The sequence below is a fragment of the Lathyrus oleraceus genome, chromosome 4, assembly GCF_024323335.1.
Source record: "Lathyrus oleraceus cultivar Zhongwan6 chromosome 4, CAAS_Psat_ZW6_1.0, whole genome shotgun sequence".
NCBI lineage: Eukaryota > Viridiplantae > Streptophyta > Magnoliopsida > Fabales > Fabaceae > Lathyrus > Lathyrus oleraceus.
In genome coordinates this window covers 490,494,586-490,514,432 of record NC_066582.1, presented here as the reverse complement: position 1 = coordinate 490,514,432, position 19,847 = coordinate 490,494,586, and the positions used below count along the sequence as shown (strand labels likewise).

At 36.0% G+C, this 19,847-nt stretch overlaps 1 protein-coding gene across 1 annotated transcript; it reads right to left on the bottom strand.

Annotated features, from left to right (window-relative positions):
• Positions 1-9,452: 9,452 nt before the first annotated feature.
• LOC127076550 (uncharacterized) lies at positions 9,453-10,790 on the bottom strand. The gene has a single exon (XM_051018232.1). The coding sequence runs from the start codon at positions 10,539-10,541 to the stop codon at positions 9,633-9,635; it is 909 nt and encodes a 302-aa protein (XP_050874189.1). The 5' UTR covers positions 10,542-10,790; the 3' UTR covers positions 9,453-9,632.
• Positions 10,791-19,847: the final 9,057 nt, after the last annotated feature.

Genomic DNA, 19,847 nt, shown 5'->3' with positions numbered 1-19,847 from the left:
TCGATTGTAATACACTGTCAATCGATTAGTCCTGCTAAAATTACATTTTCCGCAAAACAAAAGGGTTGTGCAATCGATTGGTGACAGGGACCAATCGATTGGTCTACACACATTTTCACTTTTCCACTTCACAGAACATCATTTCCTCTGTTACTTCATTTCTAGCAAACCATCCTCTTCTTCTTCCAACAAAACCCATCATATTACATGCTCACATACACGCACAAACACACACACACACACACACACACACACACAAACATATATATATATATATATATATATATATATATATATATATATATATATATATATATATATATATATATATCAAGGATTCCAAGTTCATAACCATAAGGATTTCAAGGTCATAACCACAACCAATCATTTACCCACAACCACAACAATTCATGTAATCACAACAATCATAAGAACACATCAAAGCAGAAGTTCATGGAAATCAACAAAAGCAAGAGAGATATTCATCATATAACATGGATTTTCATGATTTATTTATGATTCTACAACCCTAATCTCTAGAAATCCTAGGGTTTCTAACTAGAATCCACCTCAAGAAATAGAAGAGGATAAGTTGTTGGAGATGAGATGATGATGTTGGTTCCAAGCTCTTGATCTTTCCAAGTTTTTCTTCTTTTTCTTCTTCTTCTTCTCTACTAGCTTGTTTTCTCTTCTTCTCTTGAACTTCTTCTTTTCTCCACTAACCTTTCTGATACATAGAGAAACCAAATGGCATGTGGTAGGTGGTATATGATAATAACATGTGGTGTGAGTGAGTCCAAGACTAGTTGCAAGTGGCCATGAGAAATGTGTGGTAAGAAAGTGGTTACTAGTAGCAACAAATATCTCAAGTGGCACTAAACTTGTAATATTTGTTCTACCATAGCTATTGGCCCATTATTAGTGTTACCAAAATGTCTAAATTAATAAAAGGTTAGTCCTAATTAATATTAATTAAGTCAACCTGAACTCACTATTTACTCTATTTATCCCAATTGATAACTTTTAGAGCACATAGGAACTCAATTGATCTCAATTAATAGGAATTTGGGTATTTAAGGAAATACGGGGTATTACAACATCTTTGCTACCCAAGTGACGAGAATATCGTCTGATCTGACATGACATTTATGTGATAATGATCACATGTACGATCATCATTTTGCCCTTATATCTATATTGAACACAAATCATAGAATGTGTCACCATTGTATAGTCTAATATTTTATTTCTTGATCCCCGAGTATACTTGATAACAACAAATAAGTCTAATATCTCATATCGACTTATTTGAGCACGACCATGCATTTTATAGTCATACTATATCAATGGGCTCACAGATATTACTCCCGTGTATATGGGAGAAGCAAATCTCATCTAGGTCACTCATGTCCCTCAACATGATTTGTAAAGTACTCATAAATCCTTTTTATGGTCATCCTGTTACGGACAATGTTTGATTGGCAATAAAGTACTCGATTCCACATCTGGGGTTCATAGTGGTTTTAGGTCGAAGGGTGGTATACATCACTATTACTATGAGAATAACTTATGACACTTACATAACAAATTATGTTGTATTCTCATGATGGGTCAATCCAGTATAAATATTACTCTCGATATTTATACCTATGTGACGACTTGATATCTCATATCCATGACTTGTGAGATGCAATCATCATTCTACTCATATAATAGTCTCTATGAATTACTATTGTCCTATTTCACAATAAAACTTAACTATGGATACTTTAAGAATAATGTCCTTATGTTTAATGAAATCTCATGATTAAGTCACACTTAATGTATCATTGAACAAACTAATTATTCTAAGGACTCTATTATATCAAATACAAGTAACACAATAAATACAATTGCTAATAAGTATATACATATAAACAAACAATATATATCAAGGCCATGATACAAAATCATATACATCCAATACTGATTGATTATTAGGGCTTACTCCAACACGCCATCCTTTCACACAAGCAATAAGCTAAAGCTCCCCTACCTGAATATCTGCAAACAAATGTAAAGAACAACACGGAAAACAAATAGGGGGTAAGAATACATTCACATATGTTAACAGTGTATAAAAATAAAAAATAGTTTATATAATATCACTCATCAATCACATACATCATCCACACATATAATCAATCACAAATATGGTTATGTATGGAATGTATCTCATATCCTCTACTCCAATGCATGTATTACCAAAGTTTTCAGATATCGAATGTATGTTACTGATTAATTAAATTGTCACTGGTTCCTCTCTGAAACTGGTTCCATCTTTGGACCATAACACTCATCATAGGTTTCACCTCCAAACCTGAGACTCGTCACTGAACTGAAGCCCGTCACCATCAGACTCGTCACAGGTTTTATATATGAACCTGGGACTAGTCATTAAACTGAAGTTTGTCACCTATCTCTAATATGCATGATGTATGAATGCAACAAACAAATTCAATACTTGTATCCAACGTCTAACTCAAATACTCGTTATCGGTTCCTCTATGAACCTAAAACTCATCATGAACATTGCAAACATAAGGCCACAATGATGGTTCCTCTCTGAACTAACATCTCAATACAGCACAACATTTTATCATAACTCGTCATAAAAATTAAATTATGTAATTTCTCGACAATGCTCATCAACAATATAAAAATAGAATCAAACAACCATCAACACTCAACAAGGCATACTTATAGCACAACTGATCTCACAATTAACTCTAACAACTTTTACTCATAGGTTAAGAGTCAACAGACATTCTAATCTTAACTCAATTACTCCTTAACAAAACTTTGAACATATCAAATGACTCAAACTCAACTCATTTAGTTAAATACAAGTCTAAACATATCAAACTCAGCTATAAATATATCAAATTACTCAAAACTCAGCACATTTAATTCATATAGCATCTTATCAAAATAACCCAAAAATCATGTTTCCTATTAGTCATACATCATATTCGAATAATTATTTAAAATATCAAATATAGTCGGAATCAAGAAAATGGATATGTTTAGGAAAACTTAGAATGTCTATTTCAAGACTATGATTTTTATTTTAAGACTTAAGATCTCAACCAGTAAAGTTTAATCAAATAATAGGAACTAGTGCAGAACCTGACGTAATGTTTTCTACTAGTCATACCTCAGGTTCGAACAATTATTTAAAATATCAAATGGAGTGTAAATCAAGTAAGTGAATATGTTTTGGAAAGTTAGAATGTCTATTGCCATACTATAATTTTTCTTTTTGAACTTAAGGTCCTAATTGGTACAATTTAGTCGAACAATAGAAACTGGTATCGACATTGGGCATAATGTTGCATCATATTTATAACTAGTATTTCTCTAATTAAACTTAATGAAATGAGATAATTATTAAGTCCAATATGTGGTAAGTTTTGTCTATTTTCTTAAGATATAAAGTTTACTCTTAAAAGACTTACGAAAATCAAGTTATTCGTGAAACAAGACAACCAACACATGACTGAAATTTGACTATACTTCTGGTATAGAAACCAAATAATGGCTACTATTTTAGCGCTCCTAGAGACAATTTCTCATTTCAAAAGAAATATTATCGCTTTAGATTTCTAATACAACATACCGCACCCAAACGAATTTATGAAACTCAAGTTACGCATGAAACAAGACGGTAAATCCCCTTCTATGTCTATCTACGATTTTTTGCATTTTTATGATTTTGGTCTCTATCGAAATAAATTTGAAACTCGACTATTTCTCCTATTTGAGTCCCAACCTCCCCAATGCGCATAGATAAACATCAACCATGAACAATATGAACCAAACATCACATATTCAACAAGTATGCTCTCGCCTTTTCATAAGGCATCAACATATTTTATTAATTCAATATCTACACTCTCGCCTTATCATAAGGCATCAACATATTTTATCAATTCAACATTTATACTCATTAACATCGAAATTAAGGATTAGGCATACAAATTTACATGAAAAACAACAATCAACAGATCACGAAAATGAATTCATATATATCACAAGGCCTTAAAGAGATTTTGCTCAAACCTTTTCAAGCTTCAAACCCCTGATTAATTGAGGAAAAAGGAAAATAAAAAGGGAAGAGGATAAGGAATCATATCTATCCTTCATGCCTAAACACCCATATCATGAATAGTTCCCCCTACCTCACTAATTCCACCCACCTCCCTAATTTCTTCAATAACTTGCAAGTAATGTTTTACAGACCATTCTTTATTTATCCATCAATCTCATAATACATTTACAACTTTACTCATTAACGTTGATGATCTTGTTATTGCAGGCAACAACCTAGATATTATCAACCGAGTGAAAGTAACATTGCAACACCATTTTAATATCAAAGATCTTGGTACTTTAAAATACTTCATAGGCTTGGAAGTATCAAGGAGCAGTTCCATAATAGACATATGTTAGAGAAAGTACACCTTGGATATCTTTTACAATGTTGGCCTACTAAGATACAAGTCAACCTTCACTCCCATTTCCAAAGACACAAGGTTGATAACCAATGAAGGAACTCCTTTAGAAGATCCCACTTCCTACAGGAGACTTGTTGGCTAACTTATATACATGCTCAATACACTACCATACATTGCATTTTTTATTCAACAACGCAACCAACATATGAGTCATCATACACATATTCATCATAATGCATCCATTTGATAATTACTCTACCTTAAGAACTCCCAAACTCAAGTCCTATTCTTCCCTTCCAATTCTCCTAAGTAACTCAAGGCATTCTCTTATTCTGATTGGGCTATAAGCCTCGACACTCGCAAATCTATCAACGACTACTACATATACTTAGGAGATTCTTTGATTCCATGAAAATCAAAGAAACAACCAACAATTTCTCATAGATTCACAAGTCCAGAATACCGCGTCATGTCATCAATGTTTATGAAATCTAATGGCTAACCAACATTCTCAAGGATTTGTTGGACCTTATCTCTTTTATTGTGATGATGCATATGCTCGTTACATCACCATAATTTCCTCTTTTCATGACCGCGCCAAGCATATTGACTTGGATTTCCATATTGTTAGGGGAAAGCTCCTGCTCGACTTATTCCAGCTACTACCTATGTCATCTTCTCAACAAGTTACGAACATTTTTACGAAGCCTTTAAACCTAAGTTGTTCTCCTTTAATCTCTTTAGGCTTGGTGTTCACTCCATCTACCCCAACCTTATGGGGGGTATTATAATTATAACTAACATTTCATTTTTTTTTAGTTAGGTAGTTATTTACTTAGGTTTTAGGTTGTCACTTTTATTTGGGCTTAGTTTGATAGTTTACTTTTGGCCTAATTACTTATATAAAGCAATTGTATCCTTCTTTTGTAATCAGACTCATCCACTAATGAGAATTTATCCCCCCCCCCCCATCTTGACCTGACACCCCCATATATTTTTGTAATACCTATGTTACCTTTGTCAAAAATTTATAAAAAGAGTCGGACGAAAAATTCAGTAGAACAATAAAAAAAATTCGGTACAAAAAAAAAATTGGTAGTGTATATGAAAAATCCGATGTACCGAATATGTAAAAAATATGGTATGTTATGGCACGTACCGGTTTTTTAAAAGTACCTATATTCATAGATTTTTTTTATTAAAGACAAAAAATCTGATGTTTTAACAAGTACCAATTTTTTTTTCAAAACAATCGTCACTTACCGGATTTTTTTTGGATTAGAGAAAAATTTAATAGTGTTAACTGAAGGGTTGAGATTTTGGCGACAATTTTGTACGACTGTGATTGCACTGATCATTTTGTGTGGTCTTGAATAATCCAAAGTTGTATAAATATGGTTCATGTGTTGTTAAGAAAAACATCTTACAATGCCTCAGTTTTTGTTTAAGGCAGAAATGTACTTCAACGGGGTGAAACCTCTTGTAGAGTTTCGGCTCCCGAGGGGACCGTATGCCTCGCCCTTATGAGATCCAAGTTGATAATATGTTATCAGACACTAAGAATATAAACGTGAGTAAGATCGAGTTTTGTGCATACTAGATTGATATTAATGGAAGTGTGAAATATAACCTTATTGAGTTGAAGACCGATGTCGATTTGAAAGTTCTGTGGAAAGCATATCACCATAGGATAACTAGGGGATCAATCAAGTTTGATGCGACAATTTCTAGACCTATCGACAACATAATCAATATGTTGGAACGTATATAATCATCTGACCTTATAATCAATATGTTGAAACCTATAGAATCCAATAAACAATGTTGTGCAAATGTCTGAGTAATACTACACATAATATACAAATAATACAAAAATGATAATAAGGTATAAATACCCCCCCCCCCCCCCACACACACACACACACGAGCTATATGTGTTTCCTGTGATATCAAAGTATAAATTTCACCATCTGGGTTCACCAAATCCATGAGGTTATCCATAATGAATGTTATCATCTGTAGCGTTGAGCGTCATCTGCACCATGTGGAGGCGGTGAAGTCGGCGACATGTCATCAGAAGGTACCACAACTTGAGAAGATTCAATATGAGAATGTCCAACATGTAAAGGTTCATTGTCATCTTCACGCTACCTAGGTGGGATAATATGAGGGTGTGATATAATAAGGTACCACTCCAAGGACCCTTCTACACACTCGTAGGGAATTAAACATTCGATGCACGATCTCTAATGGCACGATCTCGAATGTTTAATTCCCTACGAAGTGTGTAGAAGGGTCCTTGGAGTGGTACCTTATTATATCACACCCTCATATTATCCCACCTAGGTAGCGTGAAGATGACAATGAACCTTTACATGTTGGATGTCCTTATATGGCGATCTACCCAAACCTTGACCAATAAGGGTGTTCGTCGTATCGATATATACATGAGACTTATCCTCTAAGATAATACATCTTACAAGATGTAACATGTATACCCTAACGACTCCCTCATACATACCCTGGTGCATTAGATCACCATACCTATCCCACAACCAAGATAGGAAAAAGTGAGTACCCCTGTTAAATCTAAACTCCTTTATCACCTGCTTATATGTAACCCCCAAGTCATGTACATCAGTCATACATGCAAGATCTTGGATAATGAGATGAGCGATGAAGAAAATATCTGTCATCAAAATATGAAACAAAGAGGAGACATCATCCAATGTAATCATCATCTCACCAAATGGAAGTTGGAATGAGGTTGTCTCTTTGTGCCATCACTCAACAAAGGTTGTCAATAGTTGACCATCGAGCATGGTCAGCAAACAGTCAACTAGTGAAATAAGACCACACTCTTCGGCAATTTCCCTGACCTCCCGTGCCATTAGGACATATGAGAACTTCCTCAACTTCCCCCAAGGGTAAACACCTTCAGCGACAATCGGTCTTGTAACAAACAAAGTTAAAAACATCTGTTATTTTCAACGTATGAATAATAAATAAAGTCACATAATCGACATATGATATACATACATTTCCATGTCATAATTTGAATGTCACATGATTGGCAGATCCAGTGAGCATAAATTAGTCACTAGGCCTTCCAAGAAACCCTACATTTGTGTGTACAGACGACTCTATCGATGCTGAAGCAGTGACCTCAATCAGAGGAGTGACATTCATATCATCTTTAGCAAGCACCTTTGTAGTTGTATGCGAAGTAACATCTATAGTAGTTAGAGCCTCTATCTTAGAAGGATATGACACCTTTGTCGTCTCAAAAGGATGTGGCACATTTGACTCCACCACCATTTGTATGAAATCCTTAATTATTGCTTGGACATCCCGAACAACAAGCTCGTCATCAACATCTATGGTCTATCCAACAGGAGCTATAAACCCTCTAGGTCGAGTAGTGTGGCGTGCACGAAACACCAACCGCTTCCTGCACAGAGATGTGAGTCTTCTATGTTACCTCGCCTCGCTCGAGTCGTAGCTGCAGTAGCTTCAACTCTATCACGTTGTTGAGAAGCAATCGTGTCATTTGTTCCTCTAGTCCTCATTAGTAAAAAAATCAAATATAAATAACCTACCGAATTTTGAAAAAATATAGAAAAAGATCAGCATATTATCGAATTTTTCAAAAACTCTAATACAAATTCATACTTATTTTCTCATTTTTTTGAAATAACCGGTAATAGGATACATTTTTACCGATTTTTAAAAAAAATATGGTATAATGTATACATTTTTATTGGTTTTTTTTATAAAATCCGATAAACATATATGCCTTTTTACTGGCATTTTCATAAAGTGCGGTACAAAGTATGCATTTTTTATCAAATTTTTTTAAAATCCCGTTAAAAATGCATACAACACATGGGTTTTTAAAAAAAATAATCAAAAAACACAGTAAAAATGCTACTTACTAATCATAAAAAAAATGTGGTAGAAAATTTTAAAAATACGATCATCTACATAGCTTTTCAATAATTTGAATTCTTCAAATATTTTTTGTGAACTAAATTATAATATTGTTCAAAACTATTATGGTAAAAATATAAGAAATGTAGAGTGTTAGTAGGGGTGTACGCAGGTTGAGTTGGACCGGGTTTGGTCTAACCCCGTTATCCTAGCCGTTCAAACTTCAATGAGTTGGATTCGTCGTTCAACCCGCAATTTTATTGTCAAAATCGATCTGAACCGACCCGTTCATTTATGGGTTGAGTTGAGTTAGGTTCACGGGTTGTTTTTCAAATGAAAATATATTTATTAGGATTTTTTTGATCGACTAAAATATATATATAACACAACTCAATACAATCATGCTCATTTATAACACTCAAATTCGAGGAAACACATTATATAATATCTAATAAAATTCATCAACACAGGATAACACTTGATAATATTATAAAATTCAACAAAACATGTTATTTCTATAAAATACATAAGTTGGAAACGATACAAAAGAAAATAAAAAACAATAAATTAATCTTGGAATTGCATAAACTGATTGTTCTAATAATTATTGTGGATTGCAAAATTCAAACTCGATACCCAAATCAAAAATTATATGGATGTTATGGATTGGATTGAGTATACGCGTAAATGAATGAATCGGATAATTTATATATTAATTTAATTTGGGTCAACATTTTCGTAAGTCGAACCCATGTTATAAACATCTCTAGAAGTTAGATCAAAGTCGGAGGAAGTGGCTAGATAAAACTTTTTTATTCATTCTACCAAGAAGTTTCAAAACCCAATAGCCTATTCATTCTTTCATTCATTCCACTATCATGTAACATCGTCCTTGATTTTTAAATTTCATTTGTTAAATGAAGTGTTTGGATTTTTCAATCCGACAAAATTTAAAGTTCCCGAATGCTTAAGCATGCAAGTATATGCAATAAGCTTCTATTTGATGCAGAGAATAGACGATGTAGATTTGCTACATAAAAATCAACTTTATAAGTTCCATCATTTTCATTCAACTTCCCCTCAATTTAATAATGTAACTAACAGTGTATCTGACTCGCCTCAATCCAATTCAATCCAAAACTACTGTATTATAAAATTAAATTAAAATATAAATATATTTATCAAAATTCAAAACTTCGCAATCAGTTATCTTGTCCGGACAAATGAAACGCTGCGTCTAGTCTCCAAAACGGCGTCGTTGAATCCAACTAACCTACATTTAGCACCACTGAAAGAAGAAACAACACCTGGAGCCGGATTCCCCTGAACCGGGTTCGTAGTTCTACGATACGGTCCAAACCACTTATTTTGCATGTACCGGTTCTTTCTCCAAGGAGGTATCGATAACCCTCTACTCCTTAAACACAGTTTTACAGCACCACACAGCGACAAAACGGTGCGTTTAAGCTCCTCCGATGTTCCAACGAAAATTCCAGGAACGTAACTCATAATCTCTGTGTAACGACTCGTCGGCCGCGCAATTTCAAACTGTCCGGCGAAATCGAGCTCAACGAAGTACCTAGTCGGCAACGTGGACGATCCAGATCGCACCACGTCGATAAACTCGTGGCTGCCGGCAGTTAATCCGCCGGAGGATTCCCACCGCGTCTTACAAATCGCAGCATTGTACCCCTTCTCATGCAAAAACGACATCACATTTCGATTGAAAACGGAAAAGCTTCCTTCCTTCAGAAATGCAAACTTAACCGAAGCTTCAGAAACATGCACGCGAAGCATGTTCAGGTAAGAGTCAGCATCAGCATTTTCACCTCTTAATTTTAGCAGATCCTCCACCGAGTCCAAGCATTCCGAAACCGAGTCAACCCGCTCTGAGTCGAAATCGTTTTCCGTTGAGTCATACTCGTTTTCATTATCCTCCTCGAGGAAATCATGCACAAGCTCAGACAGAGACGGTGAAGAAGTGAATTCTCCGTCACCGGAATGCTCGCTTCCGCTGCTAATGCCACTCAGTTGCCGGAAATTACCGCCAACAAGTCGAGCTTTGGCTTCTTCGTCGAACGGATCGGTGACTCGTTTCTTTCTAGCAAAATTCATCTCAGCAACTGTAACTGATTCAAAGAGTTATAAATTCGAGTTATGGTTTTTTTGTTTGTAAAAGTAACTGTGAGAGTTTGATTATATATAGATGATAAGAATAATTAAAATTTTGTAGAGAATATTCGAGGGAAACAATTGAGTTTAAAATCTAAGAGTTTATGCGATTTTGATTCAATTTTTTGGGAATTTAATAATTTGACTAAGATAAAGTATTAAAGAAGGATATACTATATAGGTTCGAAATGTGAGATTATAATTTACATGTACTATAGTTATATAGATGCTTCGGCATATTCATTTTCTTTTCTTTTTTGTTTAAAAATATTAATTGTCCTTTTTCGGTTTTGCCATGGGTTTATGACGCGTGAGAGTGTGATTTCCACACGTGTGTGCGAGCGAAAGGTTAGTTCTTACGAGATTGGCACGTGTGTGGCGTGCGACAGTAGTTGGATGAGGAATTGAGTGAAAGGTGGGGTCGTTTTGGAGGACAGAGGTTGCCGTTTAGTGATCGTGGAAGGTCGTTTGTGGGTAAATGTTAACATTGTGAATAATTATTTTGGGAGGGGTCGAGTCTACAGAAATTGCTTTACTTGTTTATAATTGATTATAGTTTAATTAATGTTAGATAAGGATAAGTTTGATGATAGATTGATGAGTGTTTTAACAAGAATATCCAATATGGATGAGTATTGTTGAATGTTGGTTTTGTTTATTCATAAGTTTTGGATATTATGCTAGTAGGGTATAAACGTCAAGAGGTTAAATAAAATGTTAGGAGTTTACAAACTTTTTAAAAAGTTAGGAGATTTTGATATTCAACGGATAATCCAAAGCCAATGAATTCATGTTATTGTTAGTATATATATATATATATATATATATATATATATATATATATATATATATATATATATATATATATATATATATATATATATATATATATATGGGATGATCTCGTTCATAAATAAGATTTTTGATATTATATTAAAAAATACTATTAAATCTAATTAAATTATATAAAATTAATTTATTATCTTCACTTATAAATATATATTTACATCATATTATATATATATATATATATATATATATATATATATATATATATATATATATATATATATATATATTATATATATATATATAACTTAAGGTATCTTGTTAAAATTTCCACAATTAAACTAAAAAATAATTTTAGATTCTTATATAAAATCTTTAAAAGTTTGAGTCAATTCAAGATCTCTACATTTTAATATGCCCGTAGGTTATTTTTTTTTCTTTTCACAATGGATATAAAAGGGAGATTTTTTACGAAAATAACCCTGTTTTTCAATTTTTTTTTTAAAATAATCATGTTTTTAAACAAAATCCTAAAGTACTCCACTTTTAGGAGGAGGCGCCAATCCAATTGACGACTCTTCTTAAAAATTGAATAGAGACGCCAATTAGATTGGCTAGGGCATATGGTGCAGCCAATCCAATTGACGCTCATGTGTATCAGTTGAGAGGAGACGCCAATTGGATTGACACCTCAGTGTAAAATATTTTTTTTTTGTTAAACGGTCTACATGATACATAATTTCGAAATAGGACCAATTGATATTAATAAAAATTCCCATTTACACAAAAAAACCTAATAGTGATGACCAGGATCACCTAACCGACCTCCGGTCCCACATCCCCTAACTACCCTAACCCGCATTGAAGATTCACCACTGGTGTTTGAACATCTGAGGGGGTAAGAGCATCACTACCAACTACAGGAGATGGCTTGTTGAGATAGTGAGACAAATCGTCATAGTCTTTAGTATGCATCGAAGGTGTATCGCCATAGCTTAGTTCATGACCCATGCCAGAGTAGTTGGGTTGTGTTTGACTCATTGGTGGGCGACCGAGACGGTTGAAGGGAAACATGGGTGTGAGTGATGCGTCGAGGAAAGGTTGGAAAGATTGTTGAAGTGTTTGGTAGAGATATGGTTGTTTGAGGTTTTGGTTTTGTGAGGTTTGAGCTTCTTGGCTATGGTAGGAGGAGGGGCGGTTGGTGTTGAATGATCGTTGGGTGTTCTGGCTAAGGCGGTTTGGTAGGGTGGTGTGTTGGGTGTGAAGCGATGTTGGGTCTCTGGTTGATCATCAATTTGTTGGTCGTGGTATGAGGTATGCTCTTGGTATTGGGGTTGGGTGTATGTCATGTTTTGATTGTATATTTGTGTGTTTGTGGAACAGAAAGTTTGACGGACAGGGGGTTGTGTGTATCCGGTCTGATAATGTTGTTAGGCGTTAGATGTTGAGGTGTCTCGTGTGTAAGTTTATTGGCGTGGGTCGTACAGGTACATATCCTCGGAGATGAACTGAAAACTAACCGATTTGTACCAAGTCATATAAGTACGACTTGGTTTTTCTTCATTTGGAATGACTGCGTCAGTTAAGACATGGTGATGGCGGTGCTTTCATTTGCGACACTCAGATATTGTGAAGTTTTGACATGGATTGAAGTTCCATTAGTCATTAACTTTGCGCATATGCCATTCTCCTAGGCTTGCTGGGGGATCTGGGATGTTTTGGGGCATACCAAACTGCGACTTCACACGACCACTGTTGTGCATCTCCATAATTGTGAATCTTATTATCGGTGTGCATGCAGTCCATACGGCCGCGTCTTCAGCGTTGACCTCATGGTCATGATCCAAATTTAAGTACGGACGCCAAATGAACTAAAATGTGAAAGTAACTTGGATTATAAACTTGGTAGAAGAAGTTAACAAATTATAACGAAATAATGAGGTTATTATCCTTACGTCTGTCGGTCGAAGGTGATCCAACAGATTGTGACACTGGATAATACAATGTCTAGGACATTTGTTATAACTCATATCACGTGTCGACCATCTACGCCAAAAAGGTAAAAATATTAGTTAGAGATAATAATCGTTAAAGAAGTAAGTAAATATATAGCAATTTAAACAATTTACTTTTGTGCATAAGTAAATATATAGACATCTTGTTGGAGATGAAAGCGGTTGGTGCAGATGAAAGAGGTTGTTGCAGATGGAAGATTTGAAATTGTAGAAGAAGTGGTGAGTGATGGTGTGGAAGAAGTGTTGATGGTGTGGATAAATTTATAGGCAAAAGTTTGGAGCATGGAAAATTATGTTTGCATGTGGTAGCCAAATGAATTGGCGCCCATGTGCATTTTGTACCTGGTGTCGCCATTCAAATTGGCGCCTCCATAGGGACATGCATGACACACCTAGGTCTGAGTGCTTGGTTTTAAGGTCTGCATGCATGCAAGACATGGTGTCGCCAAATGGATTGGCGCCCATATGCAAGGACTGTAAGGAAGCGTCAATTCATTTGGAGTGTATGCATGCATGTGTGACACGTGGCTTTCATCTCTCTTGCATGCTGGACATGTCACTTCTGACTAGCTTGCATGTTTGACACATCATTTCGGATTAGCTTGCATGTGTGACACATCACTTCGAACTAGCTTGCATGTGAGACAAATCACTCACCTATTTAAGTGTCTTACTATCAACATCCAACACTCAACCCACATTCATCTGCAGCAAGAAAATAATTTTCATCTGCCCAATGTCATCTTCACCGAAATATAGTGTCAATATTCACTGCAATGGTGAAACATACGAGTCTGAGTTATATAGATTTTGTTTTCGAAACACCGATACCATTCGACTTACGATCAAGAGAAATGCAACCTTCTTGCATTTGAAAAAAAGAATACAATCTTGTATAGGATCGGGTATTGTGTCAAAGATCACGTATCAAAATCCAATATTTTTTTAGAACAATCAATGCAAGTTTTTCCTGCTTAAGGTACAGGATAATGAAGATGTTGAATACATGTTTGTTAGTCATGAACATTCAGGCTGCAATTGTATTGAGTTGTATATTACTCTTCAACCATGTATACCATCTCAGCAGTCTCAAATAACCAGTCAGGATGAATCTGGTGAATTTGATCCACAATACTCAGATGGCGTCAACCCAGAAGAAGAAGCAGAAGTGAACATCGTTGATAAATAAGAAGAGGAGACCGAGATACAGGTCGATCATATGCTGAACAACGACATTGAAAATGATGATCAACCGCCGCCAATACCTCCTAGTCATGTCTACAATCCGCCTCAACATATGACAAACATGCATCTGCATGACGATGAAACATCCAACAATGTTTTCTATAACTCGTATCCATGATCAGAAGGCGAATTAAAGGTGGGAGACATGTTCCGCACCAAAGAAGAATGTGTGCGAGCTATCAAAAATGTCCACATGAACAACTCTGCTGATTTTACAGTGAAACACATTGATTCGAGAAGGTATGCCATCGAATGTCGTAACATCCTTTGTATGTTTCGGTTGGCTGCGTCTTACAAAAAGAAAAATGAATCTTGGGAGATAACTTCAATAGACCCACCTCACAGTTTCATTGCAACTAACGTTGAACAAGATCACCGTAAATTAAGCGTTGCATTGATATGTCAACATATTCTTTTGTTGGTTAATAAAGACCCATTAGTGAAGGTGAGTATAATTATATCCCATATCAGAATAAGATATAATTATACTTCATCTTATAAGAAATCCTGGATTGCAAGGACAAAGGTTTTTGAAAAGGTATTTGACAACTGGAAGGATTCATACAAAGAATTGCCACGATTTTTTTGGGCACTAAAAACATATGTCCCAGGAACTGTGGAAATTATGGAGACATTGCCAGCAATGATGCCAGACGGAACCTGTGTTATAGGTAATAGAATCTTTCACCGTCTCTTTTGGGCATTTGACCCATGCATCAAAGGTTTCGCATTCTCCAAACCTATTATTCAAATTGATGGCACTTGGTTATACGGAAAATACAAGGGTACTTTGCTTATGGCGGTTGCACAAGACGACAACAACAATGTATTTCCTATTGCCTTTTCTCTGGTTGAAGGTGAAATGGCTGATGGATGGGGTTTCTTTCTTCGACATCTTAGAACGCATGTGGCTCCCCAAGCCAATCTCTGTTTGATTTCTGATAGACATGCTGCCATTGAGAGTGCCTACAACAACCATGAGAACGGATGACATGATCCTCCTTCTACCCATGTCTATTGCATTAGACATATTGCACAAAACTTCATGCGTGCAATAAAAGATAAGAATCTTCGCAAGAAGGTGGTGAATGCTGGGTATGCTCCAACTTAGCCGTCATTTCAATATTATCGTGATGAAATTAGACTGTCTAATGAAGACGCAGGAAGATGGCTGAATAACATACCAGTATAGCAGTGGACAAGGGCATTTGACGGAGGTCGTCGATGGGGCCACATGACAACAAACCTTGTGGAATGCATGAACGGGGTATTCAAAGGAATTAGAAATCTTCCAATAACCGCCTTGGTAAGATCGGCCTATTATAGGTTGGCTTCTACGTTCGCAACCAGAGGTGAAAGATGGAGTGCGGTGTTAATGTCTTGGCAAGTATTTAGTGAGTGTTGCATGAAAGTCATGAAACAGGAGAGCATCAAAGCTAGCACACACGCTGTAACATTCTTTGACCGTCATAGGCAAAATTTCAGCGTCCAGGGAACAATGGACCACAATGAGGGGAGACCAAATTTAGCCTATGCAGTTAGACTAAACAGAAGTTGGTGCGACTGTGGAAAATTCCAGGTCGTCTGCATTCCTTGCTCCCATGTCATTGCAGCATGTGCAGATACTCGTCAAGATGCTTACATCCATTTATCTGATGTGTACAAGGCCGTCACCGTCATGAACGTATATAATAAAAGCTTATCGGTGCTACCAATGGAGGAATACTGGCCTCCATACGAAGGTGATATAGTCTGGCACAACAACGAGATGCGTAGAAAGAAAAAAGGAAGGTCAAACAACACACGTATCAGGACAGAAATGGATTCGACAGATAAAATGATAAGATTATGTAGTATCTGTCGTCAACCAGGACACAACAACATAAATATTTCTAACTGATTACAACAATGAAAGTGATGTCATCTCGACTGAACATCCTTTCCCTATCATTATCAGTTTTTGTTCGCACCCAACCAAAGATACTGTCGAGTCTCTTAATACTTCTAATTTTTTTCCCTTCTGGTATTTTTCAATCTAACCAACGAACCAGCTCCCTCTTCAGTTGATCGAAGGTAGTGATGTTCCAAAACAACATCAGCATCTGAGGTTTGTCTCTCACATAAATCACCTATCTATATCGATGAAGAACACCAAACATGATTTCCAAATGATGAAATAAGATGTAGAAAAATGATTCACACAACACATCTATTTATAACCAAAAAAAATGCATTTTACACTGAGGTGTCAATCCAATTGGCGCCTTCTTTGTAAAAATATACATGTACGCCAATTGGATTGGCTGCATCATGTGCCCTAGTCAATCCAATTGGCGTCTCCATTCAATTTTTAAGAGGAGTCGCCAATTGAATTGGCGCCTCCTCCTAAAAATGGGGTACTTTGGGATTTTTTTTAAAATCAGGATTATTTTGAGAATTTTATTGAAAATTTGGATTATTTTGGTTAAAATTTCTATAAAAGGACAGATCGGCTTGATACCTTGTTTACATTATATTACTTTTCTTTAGCTTTAAGAATCCTTATATATTATTGAGTAAAAAAATCATATATATAGTCAGTTCAGTATAGCAGCAACACAATATAAATGTCAGTTCATATTACACAAAATATAATACTTGTACATCCCAGAAAGTTAGTTTGATCAAGCTGAGGTATGAGATCGATGAAGCCTATTTGAGTACATGAGTTCTTTGAGACCGAGTTGGCATGACAACCGAGTATAGTGAGGTTAGCAGACCGGATAGTCGTGTTGTCATCCACTAATCGGAATCCGGTTAAGATATCAAAGCGAACAAGGCGGAGTCGACCTCCTATAAGTTAGGAATGATCTTGTTAGTACGAGTAGGATCCGATGACAAGGATAAGATGTCATTTGAAAGGTCATAAAAAACGGTTACAGGATGATACATTATGGTAGGAGGGTTATAATTAGTGAAGATACGGACGTTATAATGCAATTATAAGAATGAAGGACGTTATTAACATATGTATTTATGAAGAATATAGAGAGTCAGGCACAGAGAGAGAGAGAGAGAGTGGGAGATGGATACCTTATAAATATTAGGATGTTTAAAGGGTAAAAGACAAGAAAAAATGAGACTAACACACATAATAGACACTCTAACCAATCATTTTAGGCTCTCCTTGACTGATAACAATGAATTCAACTTTTTAGTATTTTTTAGCAAGAACATGGTGTCCACCATGGGGCCTCGGTAAAACATGCCTAGGCCACACAAAACTATCATAAAAAACGTTAACACTTCAGCTAGACGATGTAGGGATCATCTTCCAGTCAAAGCGATCCATCCCTACCACCAAATATGGCTAAGTTGCTCGCGGTGGTGGAAACACTTCATCAACAAAATGAAGCCTTGCAAGATATTGTCCAAGTTTTGCAAATGCAAGAGTCTTCAGGAAAGGGGTATAGGGGAGGAGCCTATAGACTCCCAACCTTTATCTGAAGCTATCTAGGATGATCAAGTCCCGAAGAACTTCAAACCAACATCGCTAATATCTTTCAATGGTAAAACTGATCCACAAGAGCATATCATTGCCATTAATAACCAAACGGAAATAGTAAGGGATTTTGACTCACTCGACTGTAAGTTCATAGTCGAGACCTTTAAAGAGGGTGATTTAAGGTGGTATATGAGTATGCCCAGGTTCTCAATGGAAATGCATGATGAGCATACCACTGAATTCGAGGACACCGTACATAAAATTGTCATCAACTAAAAAAATAAATTGAGGCCTTAATTTAGAGAGGTCGGTTATTGATCCTATGTTAAGGATGTAGAAGGATTAACATGAAAAAGAAGTCCTCCCCGAGAAGACATCGGCTCAGGCAACCCTATGCAGAAAAATGGAAAGGGCATAGATGAAATACACATGACTCGTCACACATTAAACACCATAGCTGGAAGATTTGCAGGAGGATAAGAAACCAGTTTAGCTAGAAAAAGATATTCTCGGATAGTAATTCACATTAGGCAAGAGTCACCTTTGGAAGAGAGAGACAATCAGACCACAATTACCTTCTCCAAAAAAGACGTTGAAAATGTGCTACCCCACGAGAATGACCGAATGGTGATCAAAGTGCGAATTCAGAACTGGAATGTGAAACTTGTTCTAATCGACTCAAAAGGTTTGGTAGATGTTATATATTGGGATACATTCAAGGGAATGAACGTTGATATCACCGAGTTGTTTCCCTTTAAAGGTTCATTAGTTGGATTCTCGGGAGAACCGATGCAGGTGATGTGACACTTGTCGTTGATGACTATTTTTGGTAATAGGGAAAACGCAAAGAGTGATCTGGTAAGTTACTTAACTATCAACGTTGCCTTTCCCTATAATAACCCTACTATGTTATTATAGGAAGACCTTCCATCAATGCTCTAGAGGCAGTGTTGTCCATTTTGTACCTCACATTTAAATACCCTCTGAAAGATGGCCGAGTATGAATAATTGAAGGTGATCAAGGGATAAGAATGAAATGTTATGAAGATAGTTTGAAACTTAAGAAGAGAAGTCACGCTGATGAGTCAGTCAAAGACGATCAGGTAAAAGTGACCTTGGTTGGATCGACCCAATAGAGGATTCGGTAGAAGATAATCTTGCACCTATTGAGGATGTAAAGACAATACAGATTAGTGCTTAATTATCGCAAACAACTAAGATCTGATCTAGTCTATCCCCTGAGGAAGAAGACGAGATCTTCAGGATATTAAGGCAGAACATGGACTTATTCACATGGAAGTCGTCTGGTATGCCCGACACTGATCTTGGCATGGTGTTTCATCACCTAGTCATGGATCCAGCCGTCAAACCAATATCACAGAGAAAACGAAAGGAATGAGAAGAAAAGAAAAGAGTTGTGGAATATGAAGTCAGAAAGCTTATAAAGGTCGGCTTTATTAAGGAGAACAAATATCCGACTTGGTTAGCTAACATAGTTATATTGAAGAAGAAATCAGGAAAATAGTGAATATGTGTAGACCTCACCGACTTGAATAAAGCATGTCTAAAAGATCCCTACCCGCTTCCTCATATTTATCGACTCATTGACGGGGCTTCCAGTTTTTGTCTTCTTAGCTTTTCAGAGGTCGACTCAGGATATAACCATATTCAAATGAATCTACTAGATGCCCCTAAAAAGGAACATGGAGGTGTATG